Raw genomic sequence first — 25,544 nt, 5'->3', positions numbered from 1 at the left:
ATGTTTATTGAGGTCTCACTACCTCCCTGAAGTACGGGTTTACCTGTGTAAACTCACTATGGTAGGCGTCCCCGTCATCTCCCGCCCTCCACACAGTGTCCCCGCTTGCCCTCTCGCCCCCCAGTCTTCGCTAGGCAGCTGGAGAGATTAATTTTTAAACGTTAGTCAAATCAAATCACGTCGCCCTTCAGCGGTTTCCATCGTGCCTCGAATCAACTCCCAATTCCCTAGTGACCCTACTATCCTCTACGGTTGGGTTTGCTGGGCCTGGAGTAACTCAGGCGCGGTCCCCCGTAGGGGACCCGGCTTCACCGCGGAGGGAGTGCCCTCCCGGGGGGCAGGGGCGGGGCTTCTCGAGCGGGGGGCGGAGCCTCAGAACGAGTATGAGGACAGCCGGAGGGGGAGGTTTTCGGCGGAGGGCGAGCGAGGGGAGCAGGTCTGAAGCAGGGCCGCGGACCCGGCACGCTCCTGCGGGCCCCGCGGAGCTAGTGCCGCCGAGGTGAGCGTCTTCCTCCGGGCTGGGGGGCGGGCTCTGCTCTCGCGGCCGTCCTCTGCTCCTCGCGGGGGGATGTTCCCACGGGACCCTGTGCTGAGGCGCGGAGGTGGCGGCCTTGGGGAGCCTGCGGGAGAGGCTGGTGAAGGAACCCGGCGGCCTTCCTCAGCCCTCCCTCAACCCCGCCTTCTCTCCCCTCCCCCAGGCCTCGGCCGGCGCCAGTGAGGAGAGCTCGCCGCATCTTCGGGGGCAGCGGCCGGCAGTGCGGCGAGAGAGCGGCCGACAGTGGGGATGCGAGGTACCGGCATTAGTCGTGACCAAGTGGCCCTAGAGAGGGAGTAAAGGCCGGGCCTTCGGCATTTCTCTCAGGGGTTCGAGGAAGGCGGCCTCAGAGGAGGGGGAAGGTGAGGGGCTGGCAGGCAGGCTTCGCGGGTAACTACTTAGGCGTCGTATATGTAGGTTTTGGTATCTAAATGGTACTACACACACGCGCGCGCGCACACACACACACACACACACACACACACATTAATTTCGGCTAATTGCTTTTTAAAAACTTAACAATATGTCTTGTAGATCTTCCTATATCAGGCAATCTAAATTTATCTCATTTATAAACAGCTGAATTGTATGATTGTACTACAGTTTATTTAACTATTTCCCGATTGATGTACATTGGCTTGTTTCCCTTTTGGGGGAGGGAAGGGGCTATTACAAGCAATGCTATAATGAATGGGCTTGTGTGTGTGTGTATATATATATATATTTCATGTATGAGTATTTCTGTAGGAGAAATTCTTAGAAGAGTAATCGCTGGGTCAAAATGTTTATGCATTTTGAATTTTGATAGATTTGTCCAAACTGTCTTCCCTAAAGGCTATACTAATTTACACTCTTCAATGTTGTGCGAGAATACCCATTTTTCCACAGTTGTGCCAACACGAATTATCATCAACCTTTGTAATTTTGGCTAATTTAAAGGGCAAAAAATGGTATGTCATTGTTTTCATTTGCATTTCCCTGATTACTTGTGAAGTTGAACATATTTTTTATTTGTCCGATTACAAAACTAAATAGGCAAATATCGATAGTTTTCCTATCTATAAGCAGTAAGCATTTCGAAAATTTAACACTAAAAAAACCCCATTCGCAATAGCAAGAAAAAAGAATAAAAATACCTAGACGTAAACTACAAAACTTTATTGAGGAATATAATGAAAGAACGTTTGCATACGTGAAGAAGGGGATACTGTGCTTCTGTATAAGAAGGCTCAATTTTGTAGTGATGCCCATTTTTTCTGTGTTGATTTATACAGTTCATGCAATTTCAATAAATATACCAAGTGTTTGGAACTTAATATGATTCTATAGTTTATCCAGAAAAAATATGGCTAAGAACAACCAAGAAAATATTTTAAAGATAAGTAAAGATGGGGTATTTGTACTACCAGCTATTAAAATGTACTCTAAAGGAACATTATATAAATTAGAATAGACAGAACAATGCATTAGAATAGGAAAGCCCACAAATCGAGCCAGATTGGCTCCCAAGATTTATTGGAGAAACATTGTTGGCTAGACGTGGAAAAACTGCCATATTAAAAGCTTAAAGCACGCACTCCCCCCCAACCCCCCCCCCCCTTGGAAGCTTGAATTTTTCCTGAGGGCAGACCTCTTTGTTTGGAGAAAACCACTTTATTGGATCTTTTGGTTATGCCAAGGTAAAGCCTCAGGAGTTAAAATTTGTGGCTTTGGAGCTAGAGCTAACGATATGAGCCTTTAGTTAAGATGGATTCAGTAGCCTGCAGTGCGGCGAGGGAAGGAGTCTGGATATTATCGGTCTTAAAAAAATTTTTTTCCGATCTAATGGGCCAAAAATGTTATGTCATTGTTTTCATTTGCATTTGCGTGCTTATTGTGAGATAGAACGTCTTTTATGTGTTAGTCCAAAATAATATGTGATTCCTGGAGTCAGGTAACAATGAGAGATCTATTGCTCCTCTTCCAGAATGGAGTTTGGTTAATTGGTACAGCTCTGCCCGGAAGCGTGAGAATAAACAGGTTGACTTTTTAAATTTTCCTCAAGCACTAGGCTCTAGACACCTTAGATCGGGGGCGGAGGCAGTTTTCAGGACATGGCCGAGATTTGGCGCTGAGCTGTGTCATCGCGAGGTTTGGCAGCCAGCTCCGCAGTGGGTCGGAAACCTCGTGGTAGGCGAGATCCCTGCAGGACGGGAGGTTCCTCCCTTCCCCTGAAAACTCCCAGTCATTTTCATGGAGCCCCGCCTCTCTCCTTTTTAGGAGCGTGCCCCAGGTCTCGCGAGATCTCGTATTTCCTAAAGAGGCGCGGGCGGCATCCTGCGGTGAATTCGAAGGTCTCGCGGAGACCAAAACGTGTTATCGCGATAGTTCTGACCGCGCATGCGAGAGCCGGCGGCGGCAGAGTGGCTCCGCCCCTCGGCTCTCCGTGAGTTTGTGCGTCATTTGCTTTCTGCTTCGCGTAGGGTGAGAGCGGAGCCGTAGCGACTTCGGCTTTGGTGGGAGGAGGGGTCTGGGAAGGGCTGGGCTCAGGCTGTTCCCGTCGGGTAGAGGTTCTCGCGGGATCGCGCGGAGGCGGCCGCGGTTCGGCTACAGACTGCAGTAGCCGCGGAGGCGGCGGCAGCGTCTTCGGCTCGTGCTGTTCCTAGCCGGTGAGTTCTCGCGGGAGCGGGGTTACGTTCTCTTGGGATCCGTTGGCGGTGGCGGAGGTACCTCGGGTGGGGGGTGGCAGTGACTAGGGTCGGTTCGCCTGCTGTTAAGATGGCGGCGGAAGCTGATGTCTGTCCGGCCAGGACCCGGGACCGAGATGTTGGCTGTCCGCGTTTGTGACACCTCTCAGGTACCCGACGTTAAGGAAGTGACGATTGGCGAAGAGCCGAGGTGCCAATAAGTCGAACCTGAGGCGAAGACCACTCCGTCTTTAGTCGGTTGAGGCGACACCATTTCCCGGGCCTCAGCCGCGTGTGGGCCCGCCTTTACCCCACCAATCGGTCAACGCCTCCGTTGTCGCCGCCGCAGTGGGCGGGTTGGGAAGGGTGGGGGGCGGGAGTCCTGGAGTTCGTTGGGGAGTGGGGTTGGGGGTTAGATTGGGCAGCGGGGGAGATGGGACCAACCTACGATGACTGATTCCCTCCTCCTACCTTTTTGTGGGCTCGCCTCGGTTTTCCGCTCCTTCGGGGCCCAAATGAATCCTCTAGTTTTTCTTGAGTTGAGGTGGGCTGTACTTCTCCAACTCCCGTGGTCTTTGAACTAAGATAGAACGGGTCAAGCTTTGGTGCCTCTGACGTATTCCTTCCCCATTCTCCCCTAATTCCATCATCCCTTTGAATCTTCCTCATCTACATGGATATTTGAGGCTCGTATTTAAGAGGGAGAGTCAAAGCTTTTCCCTGTCATCCCCTCCCAGGTCCTGCTAAGGCAGAGCTTAGCCCAAGTCTACTAATCCGTCCCGTCCCCCCCCCAATTGATCCACTGGACACAGGCGTTGACTAGAGACCCTTTCCTGTTCCCTGCATTTATTCCGTCTTCGTGGATGGAGTCATAGTAGCCTTCAAGCCTGTATGACCCTGATCGGAGCACAGGGCACTGATTTCTCCAACTCTGCTGCTCAACCATTTTTAGGTGGAACAATGAATGGGTTGGTGGTTGGATGATTGCAGTCTTTGTGACCTCTTCGTTCTCGGGGCCGTTAGCCTTTCCTTCCTCATAAACACCCACTCCCCCCAAAAAAGGGAAAAAAAACTTTAAAAAAGGCTGGGGAAAAAAACTTTAAAAAAGGCTGTAGAGAATAACTCTCCAGTGAACTAACTTTTTGCTCTTCTTTCCTCCCCCGCCCCCCCTCCCCGCCCATCCCCTTTGCAAGCTTGGGAACCGTCCCTTTTCCCTGCCTTGCTCTGAGTTCCTGTGGCCTTCTTGGTCTGGACATCTCTTTTTGCTGCTAACCACCTCTTACATGTTTCTCATGTAATCGTTAAGGATTTATTACTTCTTCTGTTCCCCGTCCCCCCCCCCCCGTTTTTCTGGGAGCTGAATCCCCTAGAGAGAAAGGTAGCCCCTTGTCAGTCCACTACATTTACCCACCCCACCATGTGCTGGAAAATAAAGTAGCTTTGATAGATTATGTCTTGTCCCTCAATCATTGCCCTGTTCTACTTCCCCCCCCCATTCCACAATTACTATAGACAATTAATTCCCTATCATTTGTTTCTTTTTTAGATTACATGTTCAACATTGTTTTCTCTTAGCCCCAGAGTTGCGTATATTGAGGAGACACCAACATTTCCCACTCAAGGGAGGCAGCCTGGTATGGTAGAAATACTGTGTGCTTTGGGTTCACATCAAACTTTGTGACCTTGGGGAAATTACTTTTCGTATTCTCAGTTTTTCATCTGTGTAATGGGGATAGTAGCTCTTAATAGTTGTTAGAATTAAACAATTTATAAAGTGCTTGGCTTATAGTAGGCATACAGTAAAATGTGGTTATTTTTTCTTGGTGTAAAAATACGTTGGCAGATGCACCTGTGTCATATGGTAGTTTTATGACCTGGAAAAGAAGAGATTTTTGTTTAAAGAAACAGTTAAAGAACTGTAAATTTTTAGTATATTTCTAGGCCAGTCCTATCATTTTTGTATATTTTCCCCCCTCGTAAGCCAAACTTTTTATCTCCAGTGGTTTATTATGTTTGAATGTGATTCCTACCTATGTTTCTGGTCTAGGAATTTTAATGCAAAATCACCTTCCTGGAATGACCCCTGGCCATAATGTTCCTGTCAAGAACCACACCCAGGTGTTCTGCCTTTAGGAAGGGATGTTTCATCCCTTGCCTACTCCCTCCTTCCACTCCTTCAAAGTCAGTCTGTCCTGTCATTCACCCTATGAAAGTAATGAAATTTGGTGCTGTGCTTTTCACAGTAAGAAAGAGAACATCTGCTAGCTAGTTTTTAAGTGTTCATACTGCTTTTCCCCTACCTCCTTTCTTTGGTCCCTCAGATCAGTGTGGGGATCTGTTATTTGGGCTTACCTGAGCAGGATAATTCCTATCTGAGAGGATTTAGAAAGGTTGTTTGGGATACCAAGCTTCTTTTCCAAAGTGAATTACTGACAGTTCTTTAATACACTATCCCCTGTTGTGTTTCTGCCATTTTATATTTTCCAACACTCTTACTAAGTAGAATACTAAGTAGAATACTCCTACTGTATTCAATTTGGATGTAGTTTTCCTTACTGTTTATATTTTAATTAGACCAATATTAAAGTGAGTGCTTTTTTCTAATTACCTTGGATGGATGATGGGGTTTGAAATAGGAATATGATGGTGAAAAGTTTGCATAGGATTAAAATTTTACCATGGGTAACCGTCTGTTAGTTAACTATATGCAGACACTGGTTTTGTGCTTTAGGGTTTGCTTTATTTAGTTTGAAGTGCTTTGGAGGTAATGTAATTTCCCCCCTTTTTCATGGGAGGACAAGAGATCGCTTTCTGTTTTGAGATTTTGCCTTGGTGTTCTTCACAATGGGTCAAGTAGTGATCAGAAATTAAACCTTAATTTGACTTTTGTCATTCGGAACTAGAATAAATCTGGGAATGATAATCTAGGTGTGACCTCTAAAAGGTTTAATTTATTTTAGGTTGGTCTCTGAGAAAGGAGGAAGGAGTGGCAATACCAGTTAAAAACTGTCTAAGATTCAGTGGCAAAGTTCAATCTGAGTTTCCAGGGTGTTTATCATTTGTTTCCCAGTATGGCCAAAAAAGCGTGTATGAAGGTGAAAAATAATTTATGTGTGCAGTTTTTTTCGCAAAAAATTCAACATTGTTTTAGTGTCAATTCACAACAAGGATATAACTTTGTCTATAAAATAATCACTATTCCCTATAATTTCATTGGAATTGAGAGCTGAGTTTTTAGGGGTGTTGTCTAAATGTCAGAAGAATTGCTTTAGCTTTGATTCTGAATTCTTGTTGCTGCTCAAAGCAGGTTCTAAAAAATGAAAATTGATATGTGAGGGTTATTGCTTAAGAAATAATAACTGTGATTATGTTTGAACGTTGATACAATGGTTAGCTCCCCCACACCCTAATCAATGTGTTGTGTATCTCTCCCCCTCCTTTTTTTTTTTTGTTTTTTTGTAGGTCCTCCAGTAGTCTGAGCTGAGTGGGTTAGCACTCCAGAGGAACCAGCAGACCAACTTGGTTAGGAAGGTTCAGGAAGCTGTTGGAGCAGTGTTGGGATTTCCTACCAGGATGAGTATGATTGGCTGTGATTTTAGGTTAGTTTTTGTGGATCTTTGTGGGTAGTATTTGTATTTTACTTCCTGGAATGGAGATGGTAGGGGTGTATGTATTTCCATTCTGTAATTGAGCTACTTTGGTTTCTTCCATTGTCTGGATCTGATGTGGTACTGGCTGTTTCTTGTGTTTAAGTGGAGCTCATTACTAAATTAAAATTTAAATGAATTCTGTCTATACATGATTTTTTAAGTCACTCTAAGCATCATTCAAAAAATAAAATTGCAAGATATTATGTCTAACCAATTTTTCGGAATTTTTCAAACATATAAAAATTGGATAATATAATGATCCCCCTGTGTACCCATCACCGGCTTTAACAGTTGCCAACTTGCAGCCATTCTTTTTCATCTATACTTCTACCCACTGCGGCCCCTTATTCCCTACCCCCTGGATTATTTTGAAATAAACCCCTGCTGTTGTTTTCTTTTTATTTGCAAAATATTTGTATCTAAAAGGTAAAGGGCTCTTTTAAACATCAAAACCATTACCACAACTCAAAAAATTAACTGATTTTTTTTTCTTTTTCTCACTGTATTGCACTTGCTAAGACTTTCAGTATGATAAAAAAAATTAACTGATTTTTTAAAATATCAAATATGAAGCTAGTGTTCAAATTTTAGTTTGAATCAGGATCCAAAGAAAGTCCATTTATCACAAAGGAAGATTGATATCTCTCTTAAATCTATTTTAATCTGCAGGTTCCCTCCCTTTTCTTTTTCTTCCAATTTATTTGTTGAAGAACTTGTCCTGTAGAGTTTCCCCCACATTTGGTGATTACATTCTCAAAGTGGTATCTAACCCATTCTTACTAAGTTAAAGACCCTGGAGGACCCCATTATAATGGAACAATGGCAGTAATCTCCTGTATCCCAGTTGGAGTTGATACTGCTGGCCTAGGCACTATCCCAAAATAACTAGTCATGGGTTCCTTTTTCTGTGGCAGAGTCTGATTTAATTGATACCTGACTTCAGTTCCATGTCTTGGCCCTGCTTACTGCTCCACATGAAAAATAGGCCTCCTTGTGGAAGAAGCTAATGTTTCCTAGATAATGACCTGATTGTGCCTTTGGGGTTTTTCATCATGGTTTCAATTTCCTTAGGTAGTTTAGTTATTTTTATACTATCTTATAATGTTGCTTTTTATTCTTTTGATGTTGGTATCTCAGCTGCTCCGACCCATAACTTCTAAGCTATTAAGACTTAGTGATGAGTTCCTCTGGCTGTAATACAGTTTTTGAAATGGCAATACTAAACAATTTTTGAGAGCTTCCACTTAGACATCCTGATTTTCAGCTATTATACACAACTGTAGTTTTCCTGTTGTTATTGTTTCATTTTATTTCTTCTGGAAATGCTGTTCCCCCAGCATAGAGCCCTTTATACTGTTCATTTCTTTCCTTGTTCAGCATTGGCCATCGTAGGAGCTACTGTATGTCCCTTCCATGGTCAAAACCTGAGAATGGAAGTTGGGCACATATGCTCCAGTCAGCCTTTGACTTAAGCACACGTTGGGGGCAGAGCAAGGCCACTTGTGCCTACCTTTGAAATGAGAGTGATTACAAGTTGAAGGGGCAGAGAAGGTTAGAGGTCATGAATGAAAGTTTCTGAGGTATTTAGATGAAATATGATTGTGAATCATCAGTGCTATGGATCATGAGTTCAGGCTTTTCAGTTCTTTGTTCATTAATGGAGAAATCAGATCCTTAGTTGTAAATTGACTAAGTATTAAAGAAGTGATTTCTTGGGAATTACAGTGAAATCCATTTGTTCAAGAAAATAATTTGAGCACATTATGTATAGTGATTAGACATTTACCCTTGTCCTGAGTTTTCTGTAGTTAGGAAGTTTGAACAATATCGCTTAAACCTTGTAATCCTGAGTTTGTGAAACTAGGATAACTAGAGTTTTGGGAGAGAGCTTTGCACACAGACATTTCAATATTTGAATTGTTTCCAGAATTACAAGTTTACAATGGAAATCTGTTGCTTTTTTTCCCTTTTGTTGTGTGTTTTCAACCGCGGAGTCAAAGTATTACTGAAATGCCAAAATTGGTTGCTTTGAAAATATTTGTCTTTCACATTCCATGTTACCTCTCTTGCAGTTTGATTAAATTGTTAAAATCTGATGTGTAGCTGTAATCATATTTGGCTGCTTTACAGTGATCTCACTATCTGTAAAGTTGATAGTCACAAGCAATTGGGTGTTTTGCTATATTGTTCTCTGACTTGTTTCCTCAATGACCGGTTACCAGATGTTCATATGTTAATGTCAGGGATAATTCAGCTCAGATTCTTTGGAAACCCTCTCATTTGATGTGTCATAAGGGTTGAGTTGCTAAAACTTGATGTACTTGTTGACCAGCTTGGTATAGAAACACTTTCAGATAGTGAAGGAGTGGTCCTCTCTGAGTAAAACAGCTGTAGGTTTTGTTTGGGCTGTTAACCTGAGCATTTTCAACTTTTAGTTAAAAGTTTTAGTCATTTGGCTTTAAAAATTACAGTGGTGACATGGATTAGTTCCAGAATGTGATTTTACAGAAAATTGGAATTTCTTTCAACTTCTTATTAATATATCTTTAAATGGAGATTGGTATTGTAGATTGATTCAGTTTGGATTGCTGACTGGACTAGGTGAATGTGAAAATTCTTTTTCAGCTCTGAGATTCTGATTGTATAGTCTTAGATATTGAAAGAAAGCAGTTTTTCCTTTTCAGTAATCTTTAAGTAGTGACTGAAAGGGACAAGGAGTAGGGAGATGCAAATTATTCTGGAAAGACTTTTTAGTATAATCGTTTAGATTTTAAAGATTGGTAAGTGTGAACATACTGCCATGAATTTATGTACCATCTTTAGCATAACACAAATTTTAAGTCCTTATAATTAGGTACCAAGATAATTGCTCTGGAAATACTTGGTTATATTGTATTTGGTGGCTGCTTATATTTTGGAACACATTTGGAAGACTGCTTTAATGATTACCTTATTTGCTACAATTATTTTCTTATTTTCCTGTCTTTATAGTGAGGTGTATTTTTCCTGGTCTTTGTTTTTTGTTTGCTTTGTTTTTCTGGCCATACCGCACATCCTGCAGGATCTTAGTTCCTTGACCAGGGATTGAACTTGGGCCCTCGGCAGTGAAAGCGTGGAGTCCTACCTAACCACTGGACCACCAGGGAATTCCCGTCTTCTGGTCTTTGCTTTTTTTGTTTGTTTGTTTTTAAACTTCCCCTACTAATTTTCTATTACTGCATTCTGCTGATTGAATTCTTATAGGTGGAAAGAGCTTTCAGCACAGTGATTAAGAACCCAGACTCCCTGGGTTCAAGTTCCGACTCCATTGCTTATCAGCTGTGTCATCTTGTGAAAATTACTTAACCTATGTGCTACAGTTTTTAATCTATAAAATAATAATAGTGTTACCTACCTCATAGGGTTTTTGAGAAGTTTAGCTGAGTTAATGCATATAAAGTTCGTAGAACAGTGGTTCTGAAACTTTAGGGAACATCAGAATCACCTAGAGGGCTAGCTAAAACACAGATTGATGGGCCCCATCCCCAGAGTTTCTGATTCTGTAGGTCGGGGTGGGGGTGGGGCTAGATTTTGCATTTCCAACAAGTTCCCAAGGAGATGCTGGTGTTAATGGTCAGGGAACCAGTAGAATAGAACAGTGCTTGGCACAAAGTGTTAACTTTTTATTCAGGACTACTTTCCCAGTCCCTGAGTAAAACACTTGACTCTTCAGTGCTGATTAGTACTGCCTTCAGCTAGAAGCAGTTTTGAAATCCTTCATTGCAGTGGTTCTCAAAATGTGGTCCCCAGATCAGCATCAGCACCATCACCTGGGAACTTGTCAGAAATGCAGATTCTCAGGCTCTGCCCCAGTTTTATTTTAAAAGTGTGTCTTGACTTAATTGGGGTGTCTTAGACTTTTATTAACAGCTTTATTGAGGTATAATTCACATACCATACAATTCACTCATTTAAAGTATACAGTGGTTTTTATTTAGTACGTTCATGGTTGTATGACCATTACTACATCAATTTTAGAACATTTTCGTCATCTTTAAAGGAAACCCAGTGGCCATTAATCACTCCCCTTCTCCTTTCTCACAACCAACCACTAATCTATTTTATGTCTCTATAGATTTGCTTATTTGGGGCATTTCATACAAAATGGAATCTTACCGTATGTGAGAAACTTTAATGTGATTAAAATGTTTTCCTTTTATTGTAAAAAAAAAAAAAATAGAAAACAAATGTGGAAAACTACCCCAAAACAAATTTATGGTTTAATAAATTATCTTAAAGCACTTTTGTTACTACTACCCAAGTCAAGAAATAGAATTTTGCCTGTCACCCTAGAAGTCCCTCCATGTGCCCATCCCCATCACAGCATCCTCCCTCCCTCTGAGTAACTACTGTTAACAGTAACAATAGTTACTGTAACAGTAACAGTAGTACTGTTACAGTAACTTACAGTAACAGTAACTGTTACAGTAACAGTAACTACTGTTCTGACTTTATAGTAGTCACTTCTTTGCATTCTTTTATGGTTTTAATCATACAAGTGTGCATCCCTGGACAGTGTAATTTACTTTGTCCATTTTAAAAAACTCAATTTGTCTTTTAAGTATCTGTAGCTTCCCTTTCTTCCTTTTCTTTATACTTTGTCTATTGACAGACTCAGGCCATTTGACCTGTAGAATTTCCCAGACTGAATTTTGCTGATTGCATACTCAGTATAGTTCAATATGTTCTTCTGTCCTCTGTATTTCCTAAAAATTGATAGCTACATCCAGAGGCTTTATAAATTCAGATTCATTCCCTTTGGCGGTGGTGTGTTCATTTACATTTGTTAGGTTGTAGTGGTGTCTTGGATTTTTTTTTTTTGATGTTAACAGCCACTGCTGCCCAAAGCTTAGACCCATTATTAATTCATTGGGAGTTGCAAAATGGTGTTTTAACTCTCATTTTCTTTTCATGTATTGGCTGGAATAATTTATAGTTTATATAAGAAAGGCAGAATAAATGCTCGGGTTTTAAATTTTTTTCTGGCAACTTAACTAGTTCTGTTCCTTTGGACAAGTTAACTTAACCTATCAGTTGCTTCATCTGGGAAAAATACCTTATTTATGGGTTTATTGGGGTTAAATGTGAAAATATAAGGTGTTAGTATACTGTAGATGGTTAAGTATATGGTAATTTCTTTAACATACTATTTCACTTAACCCCTCTGACAGCTCAAAGATGGGCAGTCATGGCGGTGAACTGATGGCCAGTTAGCAAAGCCTGTCTGGATCCTTCAAGTCTGTGGTTAAGGAGGAATGGTATTTGTTCTTTGATCATTTGGGGGCTAACTAAGTCTCTGGCCAGTGATAACTGAACGTTCCACCAGAGTAGTTTTTCGCTTTGCCAAGCCTTTGGAGTCACATTCATACCCCCTGAAGGGTCTTACCCAGTTCTGTGGTGGTGTGCAGTACATTGATTGCCTTGATCTCCCACCCTCCAGCTACACAGCCCCCTAGTGTTTTAGTTTGTTCAAGGTTCTCCTGTAACCTTAGTAACCCATGATGAGTCTTCCTAATGGTTATCAATATCACCACTATTAACATACTTGAGTAGCACTTTTTTTAAATAAATTTTATTTATTTTATTTATTTTTGTTTTTGGCTGTGTTGCGTCTTCGCTGCTGCATGCGGGCTTTTCTCTGGTTGCGGCGAGCGGGGGCTACTCTTCGTTGCGATTTGTGGGCTTCTCATTGCGGTGACTTCTCTTGTTGCAGAGCACGTGCTCTAGGTGCGTGGGCTCAGTAGTTGTGGCTCGCGGGCTCTAGAGCGCAGGCTCAGTAGTTGTGGCGCATGGGCTTAGTTGCTCCGTGGCATGTGGGATCCTCCCAGACCCAAGGCTCGAACCCATGTCCCTTGCATTGGCAGGCACATTCTTAACCGCTGTGCCACCAGGGAAGCCCTTGAGTAGCACTTTTAACATTTCATATATTGTATAAAATATAGCATATGGCACATAGTAAGTCCTCAATAAACTGGAAACCATTGTTGGTTTTGTTGTTGTCATTGTTGTTAATATTATATCTTCTTTTTCCCTCTCACATCTTACTTCTCTTCAGTTCAACAAGCATTCTCTGAGTGTTTTTAAGTACAAGGAGCTAGGGACATACATTAGTATAAGAGAAGAGTATAAACCTGGATATATCCAGTATCATTGCTATAGACACCTCTCTCTTTGTATCTATATCTGCTGCCATGTTTTACAGGGACTAGCTTGACTACTCCAGCTTACGAGTGCCTTGCAGTCTGTTGACCTAATCTGGAGCTCCAGTTCCCTGCTTCTCAAATTTCCTTAACTGTCTTGGTGAGGCCAGCCTTAAAAGGAAGTATAGTCTGGAGAGGTATAGATGTCACTTGAATACAACCTTTTACATAGAGCATTTTAGATTTTTGCTTTTTAAAAGTAAAGGCAGACTGCCTGCATGGGTGAATTCACATATCTACCTCTAGCAAAACAAATTACCAGTGGCTTTAAAAATGGTAGTCTTCTCCATGTCCAACAGAAGAGCTGGATAAGACCCTTATATTTGGTATTGTCTACATCAAACTCCTTATTTTATAGGCACAGGTTTTGGGGAAATGACTTGCCCAAGGTAACATGGCTGCTTAGGGGTGGAGTTGGCCATTGAACCCAGGTTATCTAGTTTGGTATGTTTCCACTATGCTGTATCTTTCCTTAAAACTGAATTTATTATCTGTATTTCTAAATATACCAGCAGGTGTCATCCATAGAAGTGCAAAATAAGTGGCCCCCTTCCTATAAGAAAGTTAACCAAAAAAATGGGGGAAATTTAAGGGAGTAGAAAGGTAAATGAGAAAGTCAGAAGTTCAAAGAAAGCTCAGTTTCTTTTGCCCTTTTGACTATGGTTATTACTTTGCAACATAAGGTTAATTTGGAGCTCTTTCATGGGACAATTCGATTTGGTTGCATGTTTTCATGCATATTTATGGATGCTATAAATCTATAGATGTGACTAAATTTCCTGCTTGTAAAACTTTCAAATTAAAGTGATGTTTTCTAAGCTCATCTTTTTTTCCCTTCCTTTTCAACTGTTTTAAATTATAAAAGTAACGTTTGCTATTTAAAAAAAAAGATTCAAACAAAATAAACATTTCAGTTAAAAATTAGTACCCACCCCACAAATGATGGTCTCCTTTTATATCTGTTAACAATGTGTACATATTCTTTTATAGCTTTTAACGTTTACATACTATGCTTATCCATTTATGTACTATACGTATTTTTATACGTTAGAATATATGGCTGGACTCCATTCTTTTTCATGGTTGCATTGCATCCCAAAAGCATGAATCTGCTATAATTTCATCATTCCCTGAGCCTTGGAAATAGAATTCATCCTGGGTCAAAGGGTGGTACCCATTTAATTTTTTGATAGGTACTGCCAAAATGACCTCCAGAAAGGCTATATAGAATTGCCATTTCCACTGAAGTGTTTGTGAGTGTTCTTTTCTCCACCTACATTTGCCAAAACAAGATAAAGTTGGTCCTTTTAATTTTAACCAGTCTGTTGAGCGAGAAATCACATCTCCTTGTTTTGATTAGCATTTTTGTAGTTACTTGTAAGGATAAGCAAATGTTTATATCCTCTGCAAATTACAAGTTCCCTTTTACTTGGTTTTCAATAAGATTGTCTTAGTGAGTTTTGGGTGTTCTTTGTATATTAGAAATATTAACCCTTTATTTTTCCTGTTGCAGATATTTTCTATGTTTATGGTTTGGAATTTTTATGTAGTCAGATTCTTTCGTTTATGGTTTCTAGGTTGCACATCTTTCTTGGGAGATCTTTTCTTTACCAGGATTACAAGAATATTTCCCTGCGTTTTATCTTCTAATTCTTTTTAATAGTTTTTTTTTTTTTAAGTTGGAATTTGGCCAAGTAGCAAACTGGGTTGGTTACTTTTTGCTCTATAGGTTTTGAGAATAATTCAGGTTGTTCATGTTTAATACTTTTAACATTTGTCTTGAACTGAAGGCATAGTGTTATAGACAGTGTTTTAAGGGATCTTATTTATTATATTTCCATTTTACGTATGTTTGAGGCCCAGATTGTCCTAAAGTCACAAAGTCAGTTTGTGTCAGGGAACTAGAGTGCCTTTGCATACTATTCTTAACATTTTTAGCAAACACCTTTCAGTTATAAATGTTTTAAAGCAGCAGATTGTTCACATTGTCTGGTTTATTTAAAGAACATTGGAAATGACTATGTGCCGGGCTGTGTGTAGTGGTGTTAAATTTACTCAAACAGAGCCAGTTTCGTCTATATGTTGGGACATAATCTTTTTTTCTAAAGGCTTTGTTTTAAAGCTTTCTTATCAGTGAACTAATTTGATCCTTGTAACAAACCTCTGAAGTTGGAATTGTTTTCATCATTCTGAAAGGAGTTTGCTGCCATGTTGATAATTGCTATAAATAACTTATTCTTTTAACCATGTAAAAGAATCTTTGTTCCTTCCAAATTCATTAAAAGTAGCTCAGAATAGTTGAGGTACACTTAAAATTTCTGATTCTTAAGTGGCATGGCCCGAACATTATTTAGTAGACTAACCTTTGGAGAACTATAACTAACTTGAGAGTGAGACCTGGAGCTTCCTAATCTTGTCATCAAAGTTAAGTTTATGTCCGTAATTAAGGCGAACAGTTTGGAGATTAATAAATACCTTATGTTCTTCATATGCAGATATCATGTAGAAAGACTGGGGAAAAAACAGCTTTTTTTGGCTCTTGATCCTCTGTGTGTGTGTGTGTGTGTGTGTGTGTGTGTGTGTGTGTGTGTGTGTGTGTGTGTGATACCCAGCATAAGATTGCTGCCCTTAGATTAATCTGGAGCTAAAAGAAATAAGACGTAATAATATATATGGCTTACTCTTTGCCAGGCACAATCCTATGAGATAGACTGTGTTGTTTATTTTACAGAGGTTACTGACTTGGAGTAATTTGTCTGAGATTATACACCTAGTAAGTGGAATTTAAGCCCAGTTTGACTCCCAGGCCTTTCTATTCTGTTGTTGTCCTCTATTTCACTTTTACTTTCTTCCAGTAGTATTCCTCAGTTTCTACTTTTAAATTTAAAAAAATAATAATCCTCATGTATGGTAGCAGATAAATACTAAGTTCTCTCTTCCCCTCATATAGATATATCTTTTGTCAGAATATTTTAAGGCATTAAAACCTAGCTTTTATTTAGAAATATACTTAATCTAACCTTTTTATAAAAGGATTGTGCCTTTTCTACCTGTCTTCAGGATACAGAACTAGAGGATTTTATCCAGGAATACAGAATTCCCCCTTACATAGAGGAGGTTTAATTTTAGAGATGCTGCATATTTCTTTATAAACCTAGGGACATGAGAGAATTGGAGCTGAATAATGCACAAGGGTTGGAATTCTGTTTCTTTGGTTTCCTGTACTGTCTTTATTGTATTTGACAGTGGCCCGTCATGTGGCTTTAAGGGAAATACCATATGCCTGTGTTTCATAAATGAAAGTGAAAACACTGTAGTGGCTAAGCACACAGTGTCTTGGAGATATTTCTGGGGCGTGATAGTTCCTAATGTTTTTCAGGTCATAGATCTCTTTAAGAAGCCAATGAAAGCTATCAGCTATCTTCTCAGAAAAATACCCACATAGGTGAAAATTTTCCATAGAATTTTAGGATTTTTGTGGTGCTCCCTCAATATAGGACACAAAGAAATCTAAAGATTTCTCCACGTGTAATTAAGAGGATGTCCAAATTGCTGTTGTTTGTGCTTATATTTCCTAGTGTGTGTGTGTGTATTTTTTTTTTCCTAGACCAAAGCATTATGCCCAAAGGTGAAAGCTGGGCTAAAATTGTTTCAGTTTCGCTAAAGATGTACTCTGCTTTATGCAACTTTAATCTCTAAAAATCCAAATTTTTTTAAAAAGCAAGAAGATTATGGTTGGTGTTACATAAGGATTTATCCTATGTAGTGTGTTGATCTTGTAATTGATTGTGTTTCCAGCTTTGCTTTGACCACTAGGAAGCTGTAATTTGTGTGTTTTGTGTACTGGCTATTTGTTGCTTTTATATTACCATTGCTTCTAGTCTTCATTTTTCTCTGATTTACACCTGACCATCTCATAGCACCTATCACAATGCCCTGCATATAGCATATTCATAACTATTTGTTGAATGAAAGATGCAGATTGAATGAGTTGTATACATTGGTTTTCTCAGTTGAAAATGTCACTTTAAAAAAGCGTTTAAAGTGATTTGGAATTTTTAGCTTCATTAAACATTTACTGGGTAGTCATTCATTCATTTATTAATCTACTAAGTGACAGTTCCTATGCTGGCAACAGGCATGCAAAGATAAATAGAATCCCACTCATGCAGAACTCACTCTAGTGGGGAGACTGACATGTAAATAAAGAGAGGTGTGTTGATTGAGGGTATGTGCAGGATACAGTGGGGACACAAAGGAGAGAGTGATCAGTGTTACTCTGGGGGAGGGGATATCTGAAAAGGCTTGACAGAGGAAGTGACATTTAAGCTGAGCTCTAGGGAATATATGCAGGGAGCAGCCATTTTAGCAGAGAGAACAATCTGAGTCAAGGTATCAAAGGTCTTGAATGGTAGGGAAACTGTAAAAACTTGACATGGTTAAAGCATGTGGGTTGCCAAGAGGAATATTATGTAATGTCATGGCCCTGGTAAGAGAGGTAAGCAGGCATTAGGTCCTAGAGGTCTTGAATGCTGGTTAGGTAAGGAGTTTACACTTGATGTTGTAGGTAGATTTTGAGTTTGAGGGAGATTGCTCTGGGAGCAATGTGGAGGATGGAATGGGGGGATCTAGCAAGATAAAGTCTTGATTTAAAATATTTCTAATTTATGAGATTTTCAAACATACACAAAAGTTTGAAAACAGTATAATGAACCCCCATGTACCTGTTACCCAGCTTCAACAGTTGTCAACACATGGCTATACTTATTTATATCCCATTCCCTCCCCCATTATTTTTAAGCATATTCCTAAATGAATCACAGATTGGCAAAGCATAATTAACAATATATAACAAAGTGGCTCCCAAGTCTGGCTGTGCAGCCAAATCACCTACACAGCTTGAAAAAAAAAGTTCCCACCTCTTATCTATTGAGTCATATATTTATATGGCCAGACATTTTTCGTTTTCAAAATAAGTGTCAGTTGATTTTACAAAGCTAGGGTTGAGAACTCCAGATTTAATTTTTAAGTAAATTATTTTAAAGATATTTTTAAATTAGCTTTGACTTCTGATGGATGTGTTTTCCTGAACTCACTGAATGCTGCCTGTGGCTCTTCTGAGTGAAGATCATCTATTAGATAGTGGCAGGCTTTTGTGTGGTTAAGTTGTTGACAATTCAATAGAGCATATTAGTTTAAAGGCTGATGTCTTAATTTTCTGTTAGAGGTGGGCAAGACTGAAAAGTACTTCCGTCTTTGAAATTGGATGTGATGAGATAGGGAATAATCCATCATTGTTATAATTGATCTTTTGCACCAAATCCAGCCACAAGTAAAGATGGGGATGGGAGACAGAGCATTCTTAAAGGGTAGACTGAGATTATTCCAGAGCACCAATTTGAAATGTGTAGACAAGGAGTCTCTTCCTCTCCTCCTTAATAAGCATAACTTTCACACAGGCATTGCTGTTTTTATTTTTTTTCTTAGGAATGCTAGGAAGGGAGGTCTCCTTGGCATGCTGCCATTTCCTCTCTGCTGGCAAAACTGATTTACAACTTTGGTGAGCCCTATTTGTTGCCTAAATTCTTTTGATGCCAGTTTCTCTCTAAGTAATTGGGAGTAATGACCAGAAGAATAACTCCTGGATCTGCAGCTTCCCAGGACTGTAGGGTAGAGGACGTGTAGGGGATGACTTCTCAGACGCCATTCTCACCTCCAAAGTCAGTGTTGGAGGTTTCAGATTCTTCCTCCTCGGTATCCCTGCCCTTATTTTGAGTATACTGCAGTGCAGAAAAGCACCAAGAGCAAGCATGAAAACTTATCTGAGGTATAGTGTTTTCAGATTTTGAGGGAGAGACCCTGTCGACGTATTTCTGCAGATAATTTCCAGATTTGTCTTGGGTGAGTAAAGGCTATACCTCATTTGCTTTATTATTACATCTTACTATCAAATGTCCAATAAAATCTAGGTCAGCAGTTCTCAGGGTCATATTTTATGTGGCCAAGGACAGGGATATCGGTGTCTATAGGAGGGGTGTAGTGGGGTGGACTGTGCATACAGACATTTTGTGTACTGTAGAGTTGTGGAGCAAATTTGGTTTGAATCTAGGTTCTACCACTTACTGGGTATGTGGCTACTCTTGGCCTCAGTAAACCAGGAGTGATCTTCATCTCCAAGGTGTTATAAGGATTAGAGATAATACATAATAGGTGGTCAGTAAATGTTATCTGTTGTTATTATGGTGATAAATGGGTTCTCAGAATATTTAGTGGGTATTAATGTAAATAATCAGAAACTAGACTGGATGGAAAGGCCTGATAATCAGGTGGTGTCCCCTTGTACCCTTTTACAAATCAGTCAATGTGATGTCTCTGCCTCTAATCAAATGGTCAATAGCAGGCTGGGTTTCAAGATTCAGCTTGCTGTTTCCTGACATGGTGGACGGTCTGGGCATTTCTCACCCGAATTTACTTTCAGAGTCTGCAGAGAGGCAAAAGGCAAATATAATTAAGTATTTTGCTTTGTAAGACGTTGGAGTTTAGTATTCTCTAAAGCATTGCTTTAAAACCACCATAATGCTTTTCCATGATTTCAGTGGGAATTTTAGGCTGACTTTTTTGTTTTGTTCTTTTTGTTTTTCATTTAATTAGCCAATATTTATTGTTTCCTATAGGAGTTTAGTGTACAGCTAAGCTGTGAACAAAACAATCAAATAGGGAAAATGCCTTCACGGAGCAGACATTCCCATGGGTAGGCTGACTCTGATTCATCCACACTCCCATACATGTGTGCAGCATTTCTTAACCTACCAATAATAAACCAAATCAATAAATACTGAATGCTTGCTGTGTGCCATACTTCAGGATTAACCAGCAAGAGGTATAGGAAAGGGGCTCCAAGAGCCAACAGCAGCCAATCCAAGGCATTTGTTTAGAGGATATTTTTCTTAATTTGATGCATGCCCTTTGGCTCAGGGGCCACTGTTTTCTACCTTAAGAAAAATTGTACAAAAGAAAAATTCTCATTATAAATGGATGGATGATTATAGAAAATTTGGAAGGCTCTGAAAAGCAAGAAGCATAAATAAAGCTGTGTTATCCTGCCACCTAGAGGCAGCCACTGATAATGTATATTTCTTTCCTTCCCAAGGTTGGTTGGTTGGTTGGTTGGTTGGTTGGTTGGTTTGGTTGGTTGGTTGGTTGGTTGGTTTTCTTCCTCACCCTGTGGCATACATTTTCTCATTAATGTCAGGAAGTGATAGGTACAGGGTACAGTGTGAGCATGTAGGAAGGACACTCAGTCAAGTTTTAAGAGATTAAGAAGAGGATTGTCCTAATTCTGGTTAGTACTATTTCTGCTGTTCAAAACCCACGTAAGTGTTCACTATGTTAAGGTGAAATAGTGAGATTCTAAATAGTCCCCTACCCTCAACTTTCTTAGGGATTTTCTTTCCATTATCTCCTTTTCCTCTCCCTTACCCTCTGCCTTTCAATGAGACCCCATAATTTTCTGCTTGCATTTACAATCAGCCTTTTCAAGAGTGTTCTACACGTGCCATCTATATTGCCTCACTTCCTATTGATTCCTTGACTCATTCCAGTCTGACTTCCTTTCCAACCACGCCACTGGAACTAATGCTTGTCAAGTTATCTCTAGTCCCAATTTCAATGGACATTTTTCTGGACATACCTCATTTTGACATTTGACCCAGTTGATCAGCCTTGCCATCTTGTGTCTTTCATGATGCCGTGATGAACTAGTTTTGCTTCTACCTCACCAGCCTCTCCTTTGCTGGATTCTCCTCCCATGGCTTCAAGTACTGTCTGTATGCTGACAATCACAGATTTTTTTTCTCAGTGCATACTTCTTTCCTGAATCAGTTCTATAAATATTTGCATATCTATCACATGGAAGATGCTGTGCTAGATGCTGAGAGCTTAACACTGTAGAAAATCAAACCAGTTATACTAATTGATATTTGCGATGAGAGAAAATAAGCAGGATTACTATCATAAAAAAAAATAACAGACAGCTTTAGGCAGGTTGCCTTGGGAAGCCGCGTTGGGTCTTAGTTTAAAGTCAATTTCTCAAATAGAACTAGCTGTGGGAAGAATGAGAGTGTGGCGCAGAAGCATTCCAGTAGGAATAGCACCTGTAACAGTCTAGAGGCTAGAAACAATTTAGAGTGTTCCAGAAACTAAACGGAAAGACTAATGTGGTTGTGCAGAGAGGAGATTGGAGAGAGTTCCAGGAACTAAATCATGCCAGGGCCCTCTGGGTCATGGTTAGAATTTGGAAATAATTTTAGGGAAACTGTTGAAAGGTTTTAAGCAAGGAAGTAACGTGAGCTGATTTATGTTTTAAGAAGATTACTTTTGCTGCTCTCTGGAGAATGGATTGGATGAAAGTGAGTATGGAAGTGGGGAGATCCGTTATCCATATTTCACAGTTGAGAAAACAGAAGTGCACATACGCTGATTTGTCCATGCTCATACAGTGAGTAAGTGATATAGTAGGGATTCTAACCTGGGTTTCCTGGTTTGGATATATAATCTGTGTTATAATCTGGTGCTTCTCAGACTTTAATATATGATATTATTAAAATACAGATTGATTCTTCACGTCTGGGTGGGGCCTGAGATTTTGCATTTTTAATAACTCCCAGGTGATATCAGTGCTGCTGATCCTTCAACCATACTTTGAATAGTAAGGCTAGTTCACCACTGTACTCAACTGCTGTTGACCCAGATTTGGAACTATAGGTGTCCTCTGCCCTTAAGCTGATTTCAATATTGAAAGTCATTCTAAATTTGATCAACCGCAGGTGATTACTACAGAGTGAGTTACCGTTTAAAGAGTGACTTCCCTCAGTGTATTTTAATTGTACCCTCTTGTCTTGATGTAAACCCTATAAAACCAAGATTCAAACTTCAAAGATAAGTGAAGCTGGGGGGAATGAAGGAGTGAAAAAAAGAAATGGTTAATTAAATGGAAGTATTTAAGTGTAATGGTAATCGCTACAGGTGGTGATTCATAATAATTCATTAATTTTCTGAAAGTTGATCTTTCTAACCTGAGTTTAGGAAGAAATATTTATTATGTGTAGAGATTGCTTGGTGCACAGAGTTCTGGTCTGACCCAACAAAGGCAGTAGGCTATTTCCAGGGATTTGTTTAGAATTAACTTCTTTTTGTTAGAGACTTTTTTATGTAATGGGATTTTCATCTGTTTAACTTCTAAGCATTAGGTAGAACTCATTCTCTAGTTACTGTTCCATCATTAGTGAGATTGATAATATCTCAGCTTTTCACCTTGTGCCCCAGCTTCCTCTCTTACGATATTTTTTTGAACAATAGGATCCAACAGTGTAGAGGAATTTGTCACAAATTTGTATTTTCATCTGCAAGCATTTATTGTTGTAATAAAACTAGTAAATAAAGTGAACAGCATGTTATTGAAGCATGGACTTGGGAGTCAGAAGGGCCTGGATTTAGATATTGGAGCTAACATTCACTAACCAGGCAAGGTTCTGAATTTCTCTGAGCCTCAGTTTTCTATCTGTAAATGGGGAAAGAACTTGGCTTGAATGGTGAGGATTGTAGGAAAGACAAATATGAGGCCCCTGAGCAACATGTCTCAAAGTGTATTCTTTGGGATTCTTAAATTGGACTTTCAATAGATGCCACCTGGAGGAAAAATGTTTCTATGTCCTAATAAGTTTCCTTTACCCGGGATTTCTTGGAGCTGTTAGTAATATCAGTCAGCCATGTGACTGTCCTAAAGGAAGAGAAATTTGTAACATTTCCTAAATTACTGGAACCTAGTCTTCATGGAGCAAGATGCTCTAGAATGCTTTGAGAAACACCAGCCTAAGTATTACCTGGTTTGTATTGGGCACTCAAAAAGTATTCTCCCTTCCTACCGTGAAACCAGCTTAGAAATAGAACAGAAACAAAAAAGACTTGAATTTTCTTAATTGATGTCTCACAGGCAGTGATATCTTTCTTTTTTAAACTATAGGTATTTCTTGCAACAAAATTATAGAAGCCAGGCTAACATTGTACTTGTTATGGGAACGTGTGCTTGATCATTCATTTGTTTTGGCTTGTTTTTTTTATTTGGGTGCCTATCATCTGAATCTGTTTATGAAAAGTTTGGAACCTGAACAATGTGGAAACTGAAAAAGCCAAATGCACTTGCTCTCCCAGAACCTTGACAACTAGAGCGTAGGCATGGGACCTCAGCTTGACCAATCAGATGCTCACACTTGGGACAGTGCATCTAGAGCCACTGATGCAAATACCTGAGACCATTTAGAAATCATACTGCCACCAGCAGTAGCTTCTAGGCATCCAGAGTCCGGTGTTGGCAGCATAGGCACCCCCAACTAAGCTGTGTCTGTGGGAGGTCTTTGGCTGTAGTTCCAGGATGCCTAGCTTCCTTGGTTCCGTCTGTTTTCTGAATGTGGATCTCTAAGCTTTCCTGTTGATTGCATGAGCTATCAGTTACCCTTCCAGTAAATCACATTTTTGCTTTAGTTAGCCAGAGTCTATTGTTTTCAACCCAGACCCTTGAATGGTACAGAATAAGTCAAAATAGCTTTAGTTAAAGTGAGATACATATTTGTGTGAAGATTTGCCAGTGACTTCATCTACATTTTTTTAAACCAGTAAAATCGTTGTGAGTTGTTTATTTGCACAAGTTTTAGTCTGTGCTCTTGTTCTGGAGGATTTTTTTTTTATTGTTGGGTTTCAAGAGTTCTTTATATGTTCTAGATAGTATGTATGGTTTGCAAATATTTTCTCCCAGTAGATTTTATAGTTTTACATTTAAGTCCATCATCCTTTTTTTTTTCTTTTTTGAGATGTAATTGGCGTTTAACATTATATTAGTTTCAGGTATACAACATAATGATTCCATATTTGTATATATTGTGAAATGATCACAATAAGTCTAGTTAACACCCATCACCATAGTTAACAATTTTTTTTCTTGTGATAAGAACTCTTAAGATCTGCTCTTAGCAACTTTCAAATATATAATACAGTATTAACTATAGTCATCATGCTGCACGTTATATCCGCATGACTTCTTTGTTTTATAACTGGAAGTTTGTGCCTTTTGACTACCTTCATCTGTTTCATCCACCCCACCCCCCAACCCCTGCCTCTGGCAAACACCAGTCTGTTTCCTGTATCTATAAGTTTTGTATTTTTGTTTTTTTGTATTTTTGTTTTTTTGGCGTTTTGTTTGTTTGAGATTCCACATATAAGTGAGATCATACAGAATTTGTCTTTTCTCTGTTTGGCTTATTTCGCTTAGCATAATGCCCTCAAGGTCCATTCATGTTATCGCAGATGACAAGATTTCCTTCTTTTTTGTAAGACTGTATAATATTACATTTTGTATATCTTTAATATATATAAAAACATAAAATGTGGTGTACATTTTATCTATCTACAGCCACATTTTCTCTATTCATCCATCAGTGGACACTTAGGTTGCTTCCATGTCTTAGCTATTGTAAATAATGCTGCAGTAAACATGGGAGTGCATATATCTTTTCAAGTTAGTTTTTTTCGTTACCTTTGGATAAATATCCAGAAGTGGAATTGATCATATATTTAATCTTTTGAGGAACCTCCTTACTGTTTTCCATAGTGGCTGCACCAATTTACATTCCCACCAGCAGTGCACAAGAGTTCCCTTTTTTGCACATCCTTGCCACATGATCCATTTTGAGTTAATTTTTATATAAAATATGAGACTGAGGTCAGAGTTCATCTTTTTGCCTATAGATGTCTACTTGGTCTGGTACCATTTGTTGATAAAAATATCCTTTGATTGACTTGCTTTTTCGCCTTTGTCAAAAATCAGTTGGGCGTATTTGTGTGGGTCTATTTCTTGGTTCTCTATTCTGGTCCATTGGCATATGTGCCTATCCCTCCTCTATTACTGTGTATACAGTCTTGACTACTGTAGCTCTGTGTGTGTGTGTGTGTGTGTGTGTGTGTGTGTGTGTGTGTGTGTCTGTCTGTCTGTCTGTCTGTCTGTCTGTCTGTCTGAAAATTGGATGGAGTGATTCCCTCTCTCTCCTTTTTCAAAATTGTTTGAGCTATTGTAGTTCCATTGTCTTTAATATGAGTCTTCTTAGTCCATGAACATAGTATATCACTTCATATTTTTAGGTCTTGATTTTCTAAATCAACATATTTTGGTTTTTAGCATACAAGGCCTGTACATGCTTTGTTATATTTACGCCTAAGTATTTCAAATTTTTTTTGAGCAATTATGAGTGGTGGTGTAAAGTTTTGAGTCCACATGTCCATTGCCAGTATACAGAAATATGATTGATCTGTGTATGTTTATCTTGTATCCTACAGCTTTGCTGAAATCACTTGTTCTGGGAAGTTTTTTGTAGACTCCTTGGGATTTTATACTTAGATAATACTT

General features: G+C 39.6%; 1 protein-coding gene across 14 annotated transcripts in view; it reads left to right on the top strand.

The window, feature by feature from the left end:
* The first annotated feature begins 362 nt into the window (after window positions 1–362).
* Window positions 363–25,544, top strand: part of HUWE1 (HECT, UBA and WWE domain containing E3 ubiquitin protein ligase 1) — a 141,776-nt gene continuing 116,594 nt past the window's right edge. For 5 of the 14 annotated variants that reach the window (XM_082445056.1, XM_082445057.1, XM_082445055.1 and 2 more), the window contains exon 1: window positions 3,294–3,371. In XM_082445056.1, coding sequence (XP_082301182.1) covers window positions 3,309–3,371 — 63 coding nt within the window. In that variant the 5' untranslated portion in view covers window positions 3,294–3,308. Of the gene's footprint in view, window positions 500–698; window positions 792–879; window positions 898–2,981; window positions 3,184–3,258; window positions 3,372–4,747; window positions 4,836–6,663; window positions 6,801–25,544 lie in introns of those variants that run through there. The other 9 variants (XM_082445060.1, XM_082445059.1, XM_082445062.1 and 6 more) reach the window with 9 other exon arrangements.

Source organism: Balaenoptera physalus, assembly GCF_965194825.1.
Source record: "Balaenoptera physalus genome assembly, chromosome: X".
In the NCBI taxonomy this organism is placed as follows: Eukaryota; Metazoa; Chordata; class Mammalia; order Artiodactyla; family Balaenopteridae; genus Balaenoptera; species Balaenoptera physalus.
The sequence above is the reverse complement of the archived record's forward strand: the minus strand, read 5'-3'. Positions and strand labels throughout refer to the sequence as shown.